The following is a 16,011-nucleotide window of genomic DNA, read 5'->3' on the forward strand; positions in this document are numbered from 1 at the left end:
GATCATGACAACTTTATAGCTTTGCTGTGATTGTCCCTCAAATTAGATTATTCAGGATACTTCGGTGCTAGAAACTTACTGACAAGTTTCAAAGCAGAGAAATAGAAATGTTCCAGGCCCAGAGTGATTGATTTATGAAAAAAGATCAATAGAATGAACTCTTATTATCATTAATGTTAACTTTAAGTGCACAAGTCATTCCAGGAACTTCAAAGAAAGAAGCTATCAAACAAAAGTAAAGCTGAAATGCAGTTGTAGAATAAATAATCTAGATCTGTCTTGGCTGATGGGAGGAGGTCAATAAATTTCCAGATAGACAGAGAGCTGTGCTGTTATTCAGTGCCTGCTGGATGATGCCCATTGAGGGGGATGGTCCTTGGTCCAGATCAACCACCAAGGGCTCAGATGAGTTGTATAGCGTGAGGCAGGAGAAAGAAAGGCAAATGAAGGTAGGGTGAGAATCAGAGAAGAGAAATAGTGCTTTTGGCAGTGAGGACTGAGCCATGGGCCAGTCTTTGCTACTGGGATCTTGTCTGGTGCACTCTGCAGCTGGGAAATGTACCCACAGCTTGGTGTGGACACATTATTCCCAGGCAGCCCCATCGTCTACTGAGACGTGCGTGGTCCCAGCGGTCTGCAGACAGCAAGCGGCACAAGGACAGCTTGGCCGTGAAATTCCTTTTTGGCCTCCAGAAATGAAACCCCCAGCTGGTGGTGCAGAAACATCTCAGCTTCTTCTGTGGACAGAGCAGATCTGTGCTTTTCCCAGTTGTCATTATGGATGCCGTGCCTGGAGGTATTTGCTGTGGATACGATAAGGCTTTACAAACACAGTGGAAAAGCCCAACTGTTGCTTTGAGTGGTTGCTCTGCTTGTAGCTTCTTTCCTGCTTTGGCCAGGCAGAAACCCTGAAACCGAAGGCAGCCAAGGAAATGCTGACCATCTTTGAAGCTGCAGCTGTATTTAGGCAGGGTTGACCCCAAGGTTATCACAATGTCCATTCTTGCTGATCTGCTGGTCTGTAAAACCCTGCACTGACCCCATCCCTCCCCTCCCCTCTGCGGTGTGTCAGGGATGGGGCTTCGTGCTGCAGAGCTACCAGGGGGGTCCCACCTTTCCTCACTGCAATGCCCCACTCCCCCTCTCCATCCCAAACCAGAGCCAAGCACAGGAACAACAGCTTTGCTCTGTGCAGTGAGAGGAAACCTGGAAGTAAACCTAAAGCCACAGCACGAGCCAGCGCAGTGCCGGGGACCTGCTGGAAAAGGGCGGCTGCTCCGGCTGGGGCAGAAGAAGGCAAAATTGGGGTCAATGTTTTACCAGCGCTGAGCTTTGTGCCTGGAATCGCACATTTCCTTCCAGTCTTGCATGTCTTACCAACTCTACCCATCCCTTCTGCAGGGTTTTGCAATATATCCCTGGCTGATGCTCTTTTGAAGGGGAACCATGGCTATAACAAGTTCAGGTTCTAATAGTAATTTGGTGACCTTAGAGATGCTGCTTCCTCCAGCTCGCTGGAGAGGAAAGGGGGCTGCCCTTCATGATGGAAAAGCGGTCGTGCTTATACCCTTAGCCAAACACTGATTTACTCCAAGGGCAAGCAAGAGAAAGTGATTATATTTTTTTTTCTGCTATGCCTACAGAAAATCACCCATGACAATGCAGATTTCCTACAAAGCTTTGAGTGCTTCCACAGCAGACAGATGTTTTACCCAGAACAGCATCTGGCAAAGTTTCTAAAGAGGCCTTTTTTTTTTTTTTCCAGCAGGGACTCTTCTGCTGGTGGCAGTGCTGATACCCCATGGGACAGGCACAATCTGGCTTGGATAGCCCTGGCATCTCCCATCCTGCAAGGGGGGGGGCAGAATTTTGCCACCACTTTTAGATTATTTTCCTATTATTATTTGTTATTGTAAGTAGCTTCCAAAAGCTTTCTGGGAGAAATGGTAAAATGGGGAGAAACTCAAGAAGATCTGGGCTACAAAGGAATAAGTGGGTGCTCAGCCATGTGGGAGCATTCCCTACAGATATCAGCCAGTAGAGCAGGGTGAAATCCTCCTGCTGCTTTTTTAAATCAATATGCAGCCAATCCTTCCTTAACTCTTCAAAAATGCTCAGACTGATCAGAGCACAGCCCTTGCAAAAAAGTGCAGTTGTTTTAGTTCGGAGTACATTATTTTCTCTCAAGAGCCATTTATGAAATTAATATTCCCATCAGCCCTAATAAAGAACCTTTCTCCTCAGATGTAGTGTGCCACCCTTGCACGCTGAGCAGGTTCTGCTAATATAGATCATCTGTAATGACTTTAAAGTGAACCAAGCTTCATGAGGATAAATCAGGCACATTGCATTTGGTATCACCCTCATCCTGCAAAGCACTGAGCAGTTTCCACCCCATTACCTTGCAGGACTGCGGCACCTTTGCAAACCTCACAGCATATATAACCCAGGAGCAGATCATTATATCCCCAGAAGTGTAACTGGTACAACAGGTCACATTTTCCCAGGCAGGTGAAACCCAAATCTCCCTCAGAATCACTCATTCCTGCAGAAATTCAGGCAGCAGCAGGAAAAATTAATTATTCTGCACCAGACAGTGCATGGACCTGTTTAGACAAGAAAGTTTTGACGCTGCCCCACGGTAAAATACATGTGAAAGACAATTACACAGGTTCAAGTATGGCCAACACATTGAGGTGAGCCCAATTTCACCTACTAAGCGCGTCCCAACAACTTCAATGACATTCAAAACCGTAGCATGATGCCTCCTCTAAAAGAACAATTTGTTTTGCATTATTCCTCATGACACGCTGGCTGCCAGAAAACCAGGACCCGCAGCCAGCGAAGCGCTTGGGAAGCTCACAAGCTGTCTCACATCTTGGCGTGAGCACTGAAGCACTCAGAAGGGCTCCAGAGAACTACAAAAACTGGTAGTAAACACAGAGCAAAGTACTGTCCCACCAGCGGGCTCCAGCAAGAGCCAGGGACAAGCATCCCCCGAGAAAACTGCAGGCAGACAGACGTCAGTTTGTCTTGCAATAACAGGTTCAGGCTGCTAAAGGTCTTTCCCTGCCAGTTATCTCTGAGGACTTTACATAGCCAGGGTGTTTAGGGACTGGAAAGTGTCTAAAATCCTTTTGGCCAGCAAAGAGCTCACAGTGAGAAGAGGCGGTGGGTGAAGCTGGATGCTGGAGCAGCAGCTAACCCCGAGCCCCATGGACAGCAAGAGGTGAAAAGGGGCTTTTGTGGTGGAAACGAGACAAACCACCCTCCAGCCTCAGTATTTCAAACACCCCGAGAGTACAACCCACTTTTAAGGAAAGGCTCCTGACGCAGTACTCGTATTTCCTATGAACTGGGACCAATTTCCTCATCAGGTACACGTGGGCTCCTCCTGATGGGAAACAAGGGCCATCGGTGCAGCATCTCCTGCCAGCTCCCAGATGAGATGCAGCAGCAGGAGCAGGACCATTGCTTCCTTAGGGAAGGCAAGGAGTCCCACCTCCAGGTGAGTCAAGAGGGTGGCTGTGAGAAGGACCTCAATCCACATAGAGCTTGCCCCATGCTATATGTTCCCATGCAGAGGAATCAACATACAGGCACTAATTCAGTGCCCAACCAAGGAAATTATCACATCCATTAAGCTGCTTGCACCACACTGGGTTTCACTAAGCATCTGCTTAGCATACAAGAGTCTCCGACATGGGCAATGACAGCAAACCACAGCTCATATCTGACTTTGGGATGCAGCTATAAACTGCACAACCACCCCCATAGTCGTGTTTCCCACGGACGCAGCAGCCAATGCTGGCGGCGAGGTAGGAACATGCATATAAATACACGAGGTATTTGTGTGCAACGCAATCTGCAGCACCTCTCCTACCTCTTTCGGCATTTCCCGTGGGAAGAAGAAATAAGGCACCGCAGACAGGGCCACGAGACTGGCTGCAACCAGGAAACCAAGCCACCAGGCACCGACCCACCGCGGGTCTTTGTTGGTGAGCTGGACTTCACCTGCAACGCAAATGGAGAAATGGGCATTAAATCAAAGGTGAACGGAGGGACCCCAGTGCACCAAAGGGATGGGGATGGGTGGCCCCAGTCACCCCAAATGTCAGCCAGCTCCAAAGTGGTGGCTCCCAACCTGGGGACCATCGGTTTTGGGGTCTGAGCAGCATTTGCACCTGATTCATCCCATGGTGCTAAATCACATTTCATTCTTTGTTATCACCAGGGTGTCTAAAAACCCACTCAGCCTTTGGATGGAGGCAGCTGCGACAGGGATGTCCTAGAGCTGGAAAGGCAAAGGAAAACATCCCCATCACAGCTTTTTCAGAGAAGGGATGCCCATGTTGTGCAAAAGCTTGGAAATACTTACTCAAGGGGATTAAGTCATGATGTCTGTCAATATAGGAGGAAAAATCCTTTCTTATGCTTAAAATGGAGTCAGCTACAGTTAACTTTCAGCATCCAAGAGCACTGGTTTAGTTTTTTACAGTCTGGCTACCCTGTTCACAGCAGGACTTGCGCCCCAGAGCTGTGCCCACCAGTCCGGTCCATCAGCCAGTGCCTGGTTTGCAGCTCGACCAACAGAAGCTGATCTTTAAAAATGCTTTCATAAGGATTATATCACTTTCTCCTGTCTGTCTTCTTTCAGTTCACCCAGCCTCCTCTCCTGTTGTCCTCAGGGCACTGCCAAAGATAACATTTTCTGTGGGGATGGTACTTGGCATAAATAAAATGGGATATGCAGAAGCTAGAATGAAAATTCACAACAGGGTGATTCTGAACCAAGAAATATTTCTACAGAAAAAGGAGATACCTGTGGTTAGATAGTATGAATGAGCAATCCCGGGAAATGAGTCCTCCCAGAAACTTCTTCCTTAACTGTGAGGTTTAACACAAGCGAGCTGTTCTCACTGGGGGAGGTGCAATTAAAACTGCATTCAATTTACTGGATTTCCGTATGGCGGATACTGCCACATCTAATCTCCCATCTCTGGAAGTAACAAGTGATAGGTCAAAGAAATTTGATAATCTCCTTCCTGCACAACGCATTTAGCAAACTGGAATTTCAAATCCCTTCCTGAATAAACAACAAGGTTTTTTTCTAGGAAAATGCAAGTTTAAATTAGATTCAGCATTAAGCAGCCAGAGTTCACTAGCTTTTCCCAGTAGGCTGAAGACATCTTTAGGCTGAAGACAGCTCTAAAACTGGGTGTTCACCAGTTCTGGCTACTCAGGCACATTTCTCATTCAACGTCCATCTGCAGAAGGTGGTTTAAAAGAACTGAGCATGAGGGTGTGCGGGCAGACAGCAGCCTCTAATCCCCTTTCTTCATCCCTCAGAGGCAGGTAAGGCAAGACTCCAGATGCCTCACCACGGTTCACCCACTGAGGAGGATGGATAACTGCAGCAATAAACTTGGATGTCACCTGGCAGGAGGAGGCAGTGTCAAGACTAAAGCGCGCTCTTGTGCTGCAAATATCACAAACGTAGATGGTGATGAAGTCCGGGTGAAAAAAGGTCTGGTGAAGTCAGTGAGCAGGAATGAGCTGGAGGCTCTGAAAACGAGCCAAAGCTAATGCATCTGTAGTGTCAACACCCACAGCTCACCCAGCTCCAGACCCGATGCTGTCTGCTCACCACCCAGAGGAGCCTGACCATCGTCCTTTTTGTCACGTGAGGGTACGCTGAGCTGTATAATGTGTGTCTGCTCTGTTAATAACCAGGAAAGAGCCTCTTGTTTTCCAGGCCAGGATTCAAGAGTGGCCAAAAAGGAGACGACTACGACTGCTTTAATAGCACAGCTCGGGAAGAGGCATTTGAGAAGGAAATGCCTTTCATGCTCCTTTCTTGCCCTCTCCAGCATTTCTCTTCTACTTCCTCCCATCCTATCCTTCCTTCCCTCTGCTTCTTCAAGTCTCGGGGTCCTGGTACCTATTCTCCATTCCTTCTCTCTTATTTCTCCCCTCCATCTTTCTCTTTCATGTTTCTCTCTGGGTTTTGTTCATCCTCCACATCCCTACTCTTCCCTGGTGCTGGCTGGCAGCAAAATGGTCCTGCTGCTATTGCTGGCATATGGCAGAAAATTCACAGAAGAATAAAAATCAGGCCTCCTCTAAAAGCACAACGCAGATGGGCATCCCTCTAAACAGACCTGGCAGCAGCCCGGAGGTGAGGGATCCCCAGGTCTGAAGGATGATTAAAATATGGGATTCCAGCAGCCACGGGACAAGGCTTAACCTTGCAGATGTGTGTGTGACACCGAGTCGGGTGGGAAGGACCCACTTATTTGCACCATCCACCCCAGCACTGAGAGGACCAGTCCCAGAGCATTCCCAGGTGATGGAAATGATTTACCAGGGGAGACAGCAGGCAAAGGGAGCCAACCCCTGCCCCACAGGTTGCACCCTCGGATGCCCAGAGAGGGGCTGGACCGCTGCTGGCTCAGTAAATGGGATGCAGGGCGAAGGGTGCCGGCCAGCTCTCACTCACCTCCGGTGACTTTGTCAATGTCGACGTAAAAACGCAGCATGGCAGAGCCCAGCATGAAGGCCACCCCTGGCCCGATGACGGTCACAGAGAACAAGATGCCTGCAGAGGGGCGAGAGCAGAGACGGGCTCAGCCCTGTGCAAAGGGACCACAGGGGACAGGAGGTGCCTTGAGGCAGGACCGGCCCAGATCAGAGCCCACAGCATCTGTCTCCAGTACAGGTTAATTCCATGGCAGCTTTCTTATCTCACACCTGTCAAAGGATAACAACGCCATGCTTTCCACGCTCGCTTCACAGGAAAGGTTTTGCAAAACTCAGATTTTTCCTGCCACTTTTCTTCAGCCTCCCAGAAAGACTGAAATACAGCCAGGAACAAGACGTGGCCCTTGGCCTAAGAAATGCAAGAAATGCAGGTTTTTTACAAGGTTAAGGAGAGAAAAGTTATCAGTAAACTCTCCTACGTGAATTACTGATAAAAAAATTAAACACAAGTAAGATTCAATTCCTATCTTACAGGGGATCCTTTTAAATATGGTTCAGAGGTTTGGAGCATCCACCAGAGCAGACTTTGATGCGATACTTTCAGTTTCATGATGGTAATGACCTGTTTTTGAGCTACCCTTGCTGTCCCATTCAGTTCAAAAGGCTGTCACAGATAACAGCTGGAAAAGGGCTAGAAGGATCTGCAAAGACCACCTTGTCCATCCCACCACCCTGGGACATCCCTTTTAGGCATGTACTCCAGCACCCCCTCCGCTGAAGGATACTTGTCTAACCCCCAGATGGCTGACCCTGCTTTTTTTAGCTTTCTATAATTTTTGCTATATCTAAACAAAGTTTTCACTGCTGCATCTTAAGCTGCCTCTTGTGAACACAAAGATCAGATTATTCCTCTTCTCCTTGTTGAAGCCTTTTTGGAGGAGTACATGGTTATTACGTCCCTCTCCAGCTTACCACTCTCAGGCCAAAAATCCCAGCACCTCCCCTAAATCATATTTTCCAGCACTCGCGGTCTGTCTGCAGTTTGCCCAAGCTCGAAGCAGATAAACTACTTTTGCAGAAATCTTCCTAGCCCTGGGTAGAGCAGAAGGGCTATAGCAAGCTCTGCTCTCATTAATGCAAATTAGTACTGTCTGGCCTTGCTATCGATGGCTAATTCTGGTTTCTCCTCTTTCCACAGCAGCCCCAGTCTTACCCAAATAGAGGGGAGAGTTCCTCTCACTGGCAAAGTCGTCGATGTAGGAGATCCCAAAGGGCTGGATGGGGACGCCACCGATGCCCAGCAGCACCTGGGCGATGAACATGACGAGGAGAACCTCGTGGTTCTCCCTGGCAGCATGGGGCGTACAGCCGGCAGTGCTGAGGTTCCCCCAGGACCCCGGGACCCCGGGCTGGCACAGGTCGGTGGTGTTGCTGAACATGCCTGCAATGACAAGGGGAGCCCGTCTAAGAAGCTCGGTCTGGAGAAAGAGCTTCCCTAAGACAGCAGCAAGGACGTAGACATGCACTCAGTAGATGTCAGGTGGGAAACTTCGGTGAAAGAAAATGCAAAGGAAGCGCAAAGATGCTCTGCAGCTGTTCACAGTGAGATGGATGCATGTGCCATGAAAAGCCACCGCCATGGAAAAAGCAGAGCTGAGATCACTTCCAGGACCTTTGATAGATCTTTCAATAAAGGTAAGCGAGCGAAACTGCAGATTTCACGAATAGCTACTCAGGAAATGAGAACTCATTTTACCCAGAAATGGATTAAAAAGCTGCCTAAGTGCAAGTGCTGATTCTAGCACCCTTATCTTCCTTAAAATACTGGGGGAGGGTGTGGTAGTGTTTATAGCAGAATTTCCATGGTTATGCCCCAAATCAAATGCAACTCTGAGTGCTTGACACAGGGCCACCTGCACCAGCAGTCCTGAAAGGCACAGCTAATTGTTTCCAAACTGTTGTTAGCACCTGACCCTTGTTTGCATCCATGAATTATTCACCTATTAAGTCTTCCTTTGGTGGCTGCAGCTGCGTGAACCACCTGCGCTCTCTCTGATGAGCCAGAAAAAAAAGCTGTTTAGTGGAAGCTTCTAAAAGATTTGCCGGAGCTTCATAGCAGGATTTGGGAAGATAATGAGAGAGTGTCTTTCTCCTTTCTTTCTTTTTTCATCCCTTCACCTTCTTTCAAGGAGAAAATCCCAAATCTACCCTGACCTGTTCCTCCATGAGTGATTTAGACCTGCATGTTTCTCACAGGAGGTTGATTTTCTGATGGGGTCTAAAACCTCAAAGCATTCCCTCAAAGACAGCTCAGCTAGACAGGGGAAGACAGGTGAGGTGCCCCACAAGTAGGAGAAGTTAGATGTGAAAATAACGTTCCTTCATGGCAGACAACAGCGTTTCACCCCCAAAGCTGCCCCATTGGGTTGAGTCAAGCTCCTTCCCGTACTTCTTGTTTCCTTCCCATAAAGGGCTTCTCTGTTCACGAGACCTTATCTTATCTATGTTATGAAAACAAGGGAGCGGTTCATGTGCATGAGGACAACTTGGCTCAATGCACAGAAAATGAGAGCCCCGATGGCTGGGGAAGACCTTCCTGCTACCCAATGTTTGTCTGCTGCGTGGATGTGCAGAAGACAAGGGGAATCAGAGGCACAGCCTACATTTTTATGGTTTTCTTGCCCTTTCCTGTGGTTTCAGCTGTCCCCTGGCTCTGCTTCCCACCATCAGCTGTTGCCTCTAGGGACTGAGATGATTTCATTCTCATAAAATTAAAATTCCTTGAGGACAAACCTACAGCTTGCAGCTCCCAACACTTTGAGGGAAGGTCATTTCCTTTATCTGTCCCAAAAGGCATAAAATAAGTTCCTAGAGTACATACTGGCAACGGACTGGTCATACTCGTAGGGTCCAGTTATGAAGTGGGGGAGAGACATGAGGAACCCAGCCAAGGAGACGAGGACAGCACCGCAGCCGATGAAACGGGGTCTGTGCACTCGGCTCCCGAAGTAACTTATGAAGACGATCAGCAATGTGTTTCCAACCTGCAGCAGGACACACAGACCAAGAGGTCTCACAAGGGAAGGACAGGAGCATGGGAAGAGCGTTTGCCAGGTGGACTGGGAGAAGCAAGCTGGTTTTCACCTCATTGAAGGAAGCGAGCAGCCCTGACGTCTGGCTGGAGAGGCCATATCGTCTCTCGATGGTTGAGATGGAGCTTTTCAGATAGCCAGAGACCAGGAGCTGGGAGAGCTGCAGGAGCCCGTGGCAGAAAACGAAGAACTGCCAACACAAAAAGAGAACACCCAGTGTGATTACTGCGAGCTGCAACATAACAAACTGCATCTCCTACACAAAGGCACAATTATTGAACATGAACCTTTGTGACCATGAGACTTTGAAATACTACCCTTGCTCCTGCCATCAGTGGTCTTCTGAAATTAGGTCAGGGCCATTAAATAGTCCTCTGCCAAAAATGACAATAGGGTTAGTATTTGCAAGGAGAATGTAGTTTCTTCAGCTGAAAGTGGCTTTGGACAAACAGATCATTTCACTTGGGATGCTGCTAGTTTGTGTTGGCCTTGACCCCGAGATCCAGCAGCAGAAGTGGGAGGTTGCACAACCTTCCTGGTCCTGTCCAGCCTGAAGCAGGCAGCTATCCCCAGTGCTGGCAGGAGCTCTTCTGGGTCAGGAATGAGCCCTTCCAAACACAGCAACAAACAGCTTCTTTAAAGAAGGTCAGGAGAAGGTCAGGGAGAATAATTCAGACTTCCCTTCTTGCAAAGCCCTGGATGTAAATCACATATCTCCTTTGGGAAAATGTGATGGTTCTTTTCCACTTCCAGAAGGAAACCTTGTCAAAGGCTATCATCTCCCAGAATATCATCTAACCTCATCTACTCCAGAGTTTGGGATGTACTGGTGCTCGGCTGCCCAGGCAAACATGTGGCCCCACCGTTACCGAGAGCAGCATCCATCTTTCTGCTCCCCAGGCAGAAGCAGTTTGCAAGTGCCAAATGAACTGTCCCAGGAGGGATGGAGACCACCTCCCCTTCATCCACAGCTCTGCAAGGTACTCAGCAAAGGAAAGGTCGTGGCAAGCAATCCCCTTCCCTGCTGCCACATGGATCTCCACAGGCATCCTTCCAGTCCCCAGATGAGTTATAAAATAAACTAACCAACCCAAACCGTCTCATGCCCTACGGAGATGGGCCACTCATCTCGCTGCAGGACAGGCTGAATATCCCTGGGTCCTTGCAGAGCTGCTGCCCTCAGTTTTGGATGCTGCCCAAAGCCACGAGGTGCTGCTTTTTAGTAGCTGTTTTCCCAGTTGCTGGCCAGAGCAGGGCATTGCTCCGGCTCTGCAAGTTTTGCAGCCAGCTCCTACCAGGCAGCAGTCTTGCCCAAAGGAGCTGCTCAGCCTGGCCTGGATTTCTGTTATGTCTCGTTCTGAGCCAGTGCTGAAGTGGGGTGACTGCCAAACTGGACTGCTCTGTAAGTAGAGGGACTATTTACAGCACAAAAAGGGAAAAAGAAGATGGTCAAGCCCCCTTGGCTCCCTGAGGACTGGAGTACCGGGGAAAGGGTACCACCACCAAAAGTGATGCGTTGGCATCATGCAAAGCAGGATGCAATCCAGGACCTTCCCCCTTCCAGGGTCATGTCACCACTGAGGGGTGCAACATGTTTGGACAAGGAAAATGTTTCCCAGCCAAAGGAAAGATTTCCTAGAGTCAGCTTTGCTAAAACTCCCACGTTCCTGCAAGACATGCTGGCTATGTGCAGACACTCTTTCCTGAATACATGAGTTCAGATGGAAATGTTGAAGCCAGATTCATTTTCTCCAGGCATCCATAACACACAGCACAATAGGTATCCAGCACCTGCACAGCATGTTGGTTTCTATCAGTTCAGCAGCCACTCACCACTGCCCCACATCCTCTTCAGCACAGGACGTCAAAATGGGTTGGGAATCTGGTATTTTATTCTCCCCTATCTGGGCAGACTAAAGCACAGAAAAGAGAGATGGCCCTGCAAGGACTTGCAGTGGCTTGGTGTCACCGCTGGGCAAGGACCCCAGTTCTTCTGGCTCCAGGGACTGTTTGCTGTTAGCCACCAGATCACAGCACAGCTGGTGATCTGCCAGGAAAAGAAGGAACAGACTCACGGGCTTTAGATCTGCTGGAGAGATATATGTCCCTCTTAGTCTTTGGCTGCACACACAATTTTGTTCTGCAGCAAAAGTCACTTGTTTACATTTCTGTAGCAGATCAAGACATCTGGCTCCCTAACTTGTATGGTCTGGAAAGATGCTCTTCGCGCCTGGAAGGAGAAACCATTTACTGACACCAGCATGACCCTCATAAACAGAGGGAGATTTCCCTGAGGACCAACTGCTGCAGAGCATAAGCTCAGCTCTGCTCGAGAGCCACGGGGCATAAATGCCTACAGCATCTCCAAGTTGCCAGAGGTCATATGGACATGCACACCAACATGCGCTTCTCCTGTCCCAGGAGATCTGAGTAGGGCTAACCCTACGAAGCCTGCTTTCATCTGTTTCCTTCCCTGCCAGCAAAGCCTCCTTCATACTCCCAGCAAAAGGAGGGAGAAGCAGCAGACAGCACTGTTAAGAACGAAGGCAATGCGCTAAAATCAAATTATGTCTGCTTATCAGCTCCTGGGAAACAAACCTGCCAACCTGGAGCACCCCTTTCCACTCTCTGAAAGTATAGGCTGTGAATCCTGTCCACATTACAAGCCTAACACAGGTTTGAAAACGGATGTGTGACACCTAGAGCCATGATTCAGGTCTACTCCATTCAAATGCATGGCTGCAAGCCTAGTTTTGGTTGAGTCCCAAAGGTTGAGTCTATACTTGTAAATGAAACAGGCTGGGGCCATTCCCTGATGCCAAGGCCAGTGAGAAGAAAATAGCCTGCATCCATCCTACCAAACTCACCGAGGCTTCAAAATAGGGTGTTTTCACTCAAAATGCTTACTGGGAACAGTCCCCTGTCCTCAGCTGCCCAGTTTTTGGGGAAAGTAGTAGCTGGCCTAGGGCCAAGTCATGGAGTAGGTGATAATTCAGAGGTACAGCCAGATGAGCTGGAACGTTTAGGTCTGCTCGGGGTCTCGGTATGCAAAATGCCCCCTCCATCCCTGGAGGACCTGATCCGGGGACCAGTGTCAACATGCCTAGCCATGCTCCCCCAGCCTGTGTTGGGGTGAAGCTGCAGGGCAGGCTCAGTCCTGCCTTTGGGATGCGCCCAGGAACATGGCCACACCACGATGCTCATCATAAGAGGGTTTTGGTTTTCTCCCAGCATGCTGCTGCTTGCAGCTCCGGTCATCCAGACCAAATCTCTACACTGGAAGAAGGATCCCTGTCCTTCTGCAGCCCACAGAGCACCTACCACCTGTGTCCCCTCAGTCTGCTTGGGTTTGGGGGATGCCTCCCATGCCACAGCCTGGAGGGCAGGGGATGAACATCCAGCCTTGGAGTGCAGAGAGCTCCTTCGCTGAAATCTGCCGTGCATTTTTATAGGCTTATCATTCCCTTTTCTAGAAGAGAAAAGCAGTACTGCAGGTACATAAGAGCAAAAGCCTGGGTCAATGCAAGTGTATGAGGACATCACTGGTGGCAGGACATCCCGAGGGGATTGCAGCAGCTTAAGGAAACCGGAGGTGGAGTAACTGGGTAACACCAGGAGCTGGTGGGGTGGTTAAAGACAGCCCAGCAAGAGCCCTCAGGTATGCACCGGGTCCCACCAAGGCAGCGGGGGCGGTGGAATTGCTGCAAAGGCATCTGACCACAGTGCAAACAGCAGGATGAAACGAAAGGAAGGAAATCCCCACAGACTGCCCGGCAGAGCTTCCTAAGATCAAGCTATTGATAACAGTTTTTAATTAAACATTTCAATCTCTTTTCTTCAATGCGTGCCTTTTTTAAAAATGACTGCTAACAACCAAACACACTAGAGGGGCCGACATCTAACACCTCTGCACTGTGTTGAAAGAGCAAAGACCAAGAGATTTATAAAAACTTGGATACCCAGATGGTAACTGCACTAGTTGCCGCACAGTTTTCAGACACAAGTCAGAACCCCAGAGCAAGCAGGGAAACATTTAGAAAGTCAAAATCAAGATGGAAATAGTTGAGAAGGAAGAAACAAACAGGAATGCAAAGACCATTGCCTGCACTTTCTCCATCTTTTGCAGCGATTGTAAAAGTCAACTAGTTCTGGGAAAAAAAGTCACAGAAAAACTCAGCTTTTTGCAGGATTGGCCAGACTTTCTGTGCTTTCTATCTCTCCTTGATGGTGATTTACTTTCCTAAGGTAGCAAAGTGGGAGGTCTTGCAATTAAAGCTCTGCAAGGTCAAGTCTCCTTCTTGCTCCTCAGGGAGTCATTGTGGGCAACCACCCTAACCACGGGGCATTTTTAGGCTGGGGTATATTTTAATGAGTGAGAAATAGAGCCGGTAATCACTAGCGTGTGATTTCCAGTTTGGCCCATTGTAACTGTGATGATGGTGGTGGGTGGTCGAGCCCCAGCAGTGTGTCTATCACAGGGCTCCTCTGGGGCCTCCCATTTGGTGCAGGGCTGACCACATGCAGACTCCGATGCCACCCTGCGCCTTTCTCAGCTAGATCTGGGACACAGCCCATGCCACACGGCAGGCAGATCCTCTGCATCACCTTTCTGTGCCATCCAGTTACTTCTCCCAAGGACTTGAGGCTGGGGTACCTTCCCACCTGGACTGGGTCTGATGGGCTACCCCAGCAGCAGCAGAAGATCAGAAGGCAACCTCAGTCAGCAGACGCCAGTCTTTTCCCAAGACCCAGGCCCTGACAGCAGGTCACAGTCATGGAAAGACAGGAGCAGCCCCAGAGCTCGGCGATCCCAGAAGCGACCCCAAGCCCAGCTGACCAGCACCTCTTTCCCGTGAAGGGCCAAGCCATGCTCACACCATCTCTCCTCTACATCAATAGAAATAAAACAACTCAGAAAATCCAAATGAGTGCTTGCATAGGTTGAGGAGGAAGGAAGGGAGGGGGGGGTTAGTGGCTTTTTTTGGGTAAACGTCTGTAAAGCATTATTATAAGAGCCTGCTCAGGCTCTATGTTGGGATAACACCAAACATCACACTAGACCAGGGACAGAGGGTGCTTGGTACTGATGTACTCCTGCCAAAAACAACTCCCTTGCAGTGCCAGCATGCAGACCAACCTTCCTCCTTCGGACATGTGCCACCACCACTTCCCACCACCAGTGAGGCATGAAGAGTGCCTGAGACATCTTCCCAGTGCCCCAGAGGGAAGAACAACATCCCAGCCAGGTCTTTGGTGAAGTGCCCTCACCCACAGGCAACGACATCCCAACCCTCCACAACCAGCAAGTTGGGACGAATGTGTCTCCACTCTATCACACATTGAACGAGGAGCTTCTCCGCAACTGTGCGCTCTCTGGGGAACTCACTGCTTTTCTGCTTTTCTCTCTATTTTTCAGTATATTTTTGCAGGCTTTGCTCTACTAAGCCTTGCATTGTGTCAGTGAGGTAGTGCTGCTCCCACTCTGTACATGTAAGAGAATAGAGAAATGCACTCAATCCTAAGCAGCCAATAAACTGCAGAACTGGGGATTAAATACCAACATCTCCTCTCTTGGTGGTCTGGAAAAAACTTCGTACAAAGCTTCCATTGTGTTTCTAGTGTTGATCATGCAGTTTGGCAACAAATCCTCCATGTAAGGCCTCTGAAAGCTGCAGACACAGTCTTGCCCCAGTTGTCACAGAGAAGTCCTTATCACGCTGTTTTTCCATGTGTTTGGGAGACTCTTGCTGCTATTTTAAGAAAGGGGTTTGTGCCATAGCACATGATAACATCCTGTGCGCTGGGCTGTGCTTACAGAGAGGAGAAAAAGGGGCTGGGAGGAATCAGCTCCTTCCAGTTTAATCAAAAACAGTTGCGTGTAATTGGGCACAAGTCCCTACCACTGCGCAGATCCATTTGTAATAAAGGCTTGGGGCAGGGACAGCTCTAGTTTGTTCTTGAACTAAAGCACAGAGCAGAAAACGTCAAGGGCTGAAGCTCCCACAGAGGGTGAATGTCCTCAGCCAGCACCTCGATAGCTTTAGGAAGTGTGTATTGCACGCCATCCCTTGAGGAGGGGTGTTGGATCCACAGCTGTATCTGCAAAAGAACCTGGAAGCCACCTCTGGGGCATTAAGGTCATTGGGCACATCCTCAAGGAGCAGGATGGCAACCAGCAGGGTCTGGCAGGGATGGGAAACGCCTGTCCATGGGACCATGGTGCTCCTCTGGGGCCACTCACCTTCCCACGCATGTCCTTACCGGGAGGGGTTTCACCAACCTTGTCAACAGCATGATGTGCCCCTCATACAAGCCAGCAGTGACCACATTAGCAACCACAGTCTTCAAATGTTCAACTGGCCTTTCAGGTCTTCTGGATACCCCAGTTTTCTTGGACAAACCCTCTTTATATTGACTACGGTGGATCACACTATGGACT

At 49.1% G+C, this 16,011-nt stretch overlaps 1 protein-coding gene across 1 annotated transcript in view; it reads right to left on the reverse strand.

Annotated features, from left to right (window-relative positions):
• The window catches only part of SLCO2B1 (solute carrier organic anion transporter family member 2B1), a 62,316-nt gene that overhangs the window by 29,249 nt on the left and 17,056 nt on the right, over window positions 1-16,011 (reverse strand). Inside the window, exons 3-7 of the mRNA XM_049823322.1 lie at window positions 9,625-9,762; window positions 9,362-9,524; window positions 7,694-7,921; window positions 6,500-6,598; window positions 3,884-4,014 (exon numbers count right to left, since the gene is read on the reverse strand). Coding sequence (XP_049679279.1) covers window positions 3,884-4,014; window positions 6,500-6,598; window positions 7,694-7,921; window positions 9,362-9,524; window positions 9,625-9,762 — 759 coding nt within the window. The remainder of the gene's footprint in view (window positions 1-3,883; window positions 4,015-6,499; window positions 6,599-7,693; window positions 7,922-9,361; window positions 9,525-9,624; window positions 9,763-16,011) is intronic.

Source organism: Accipiter gentilis, chromosome 19 (genome assembly GCF_929443795.1).
Source record: "Accipiter gentilis chromosome 19, bAccGen1.1, whole genome shotgun sequence".
Taxonomy (NCBI): domain Eukaryota; kingdom Metazoa; phylum Chordata; class Aves; order Accipitriformes; family Accipitridae; genus Astur; species Astur gentilis.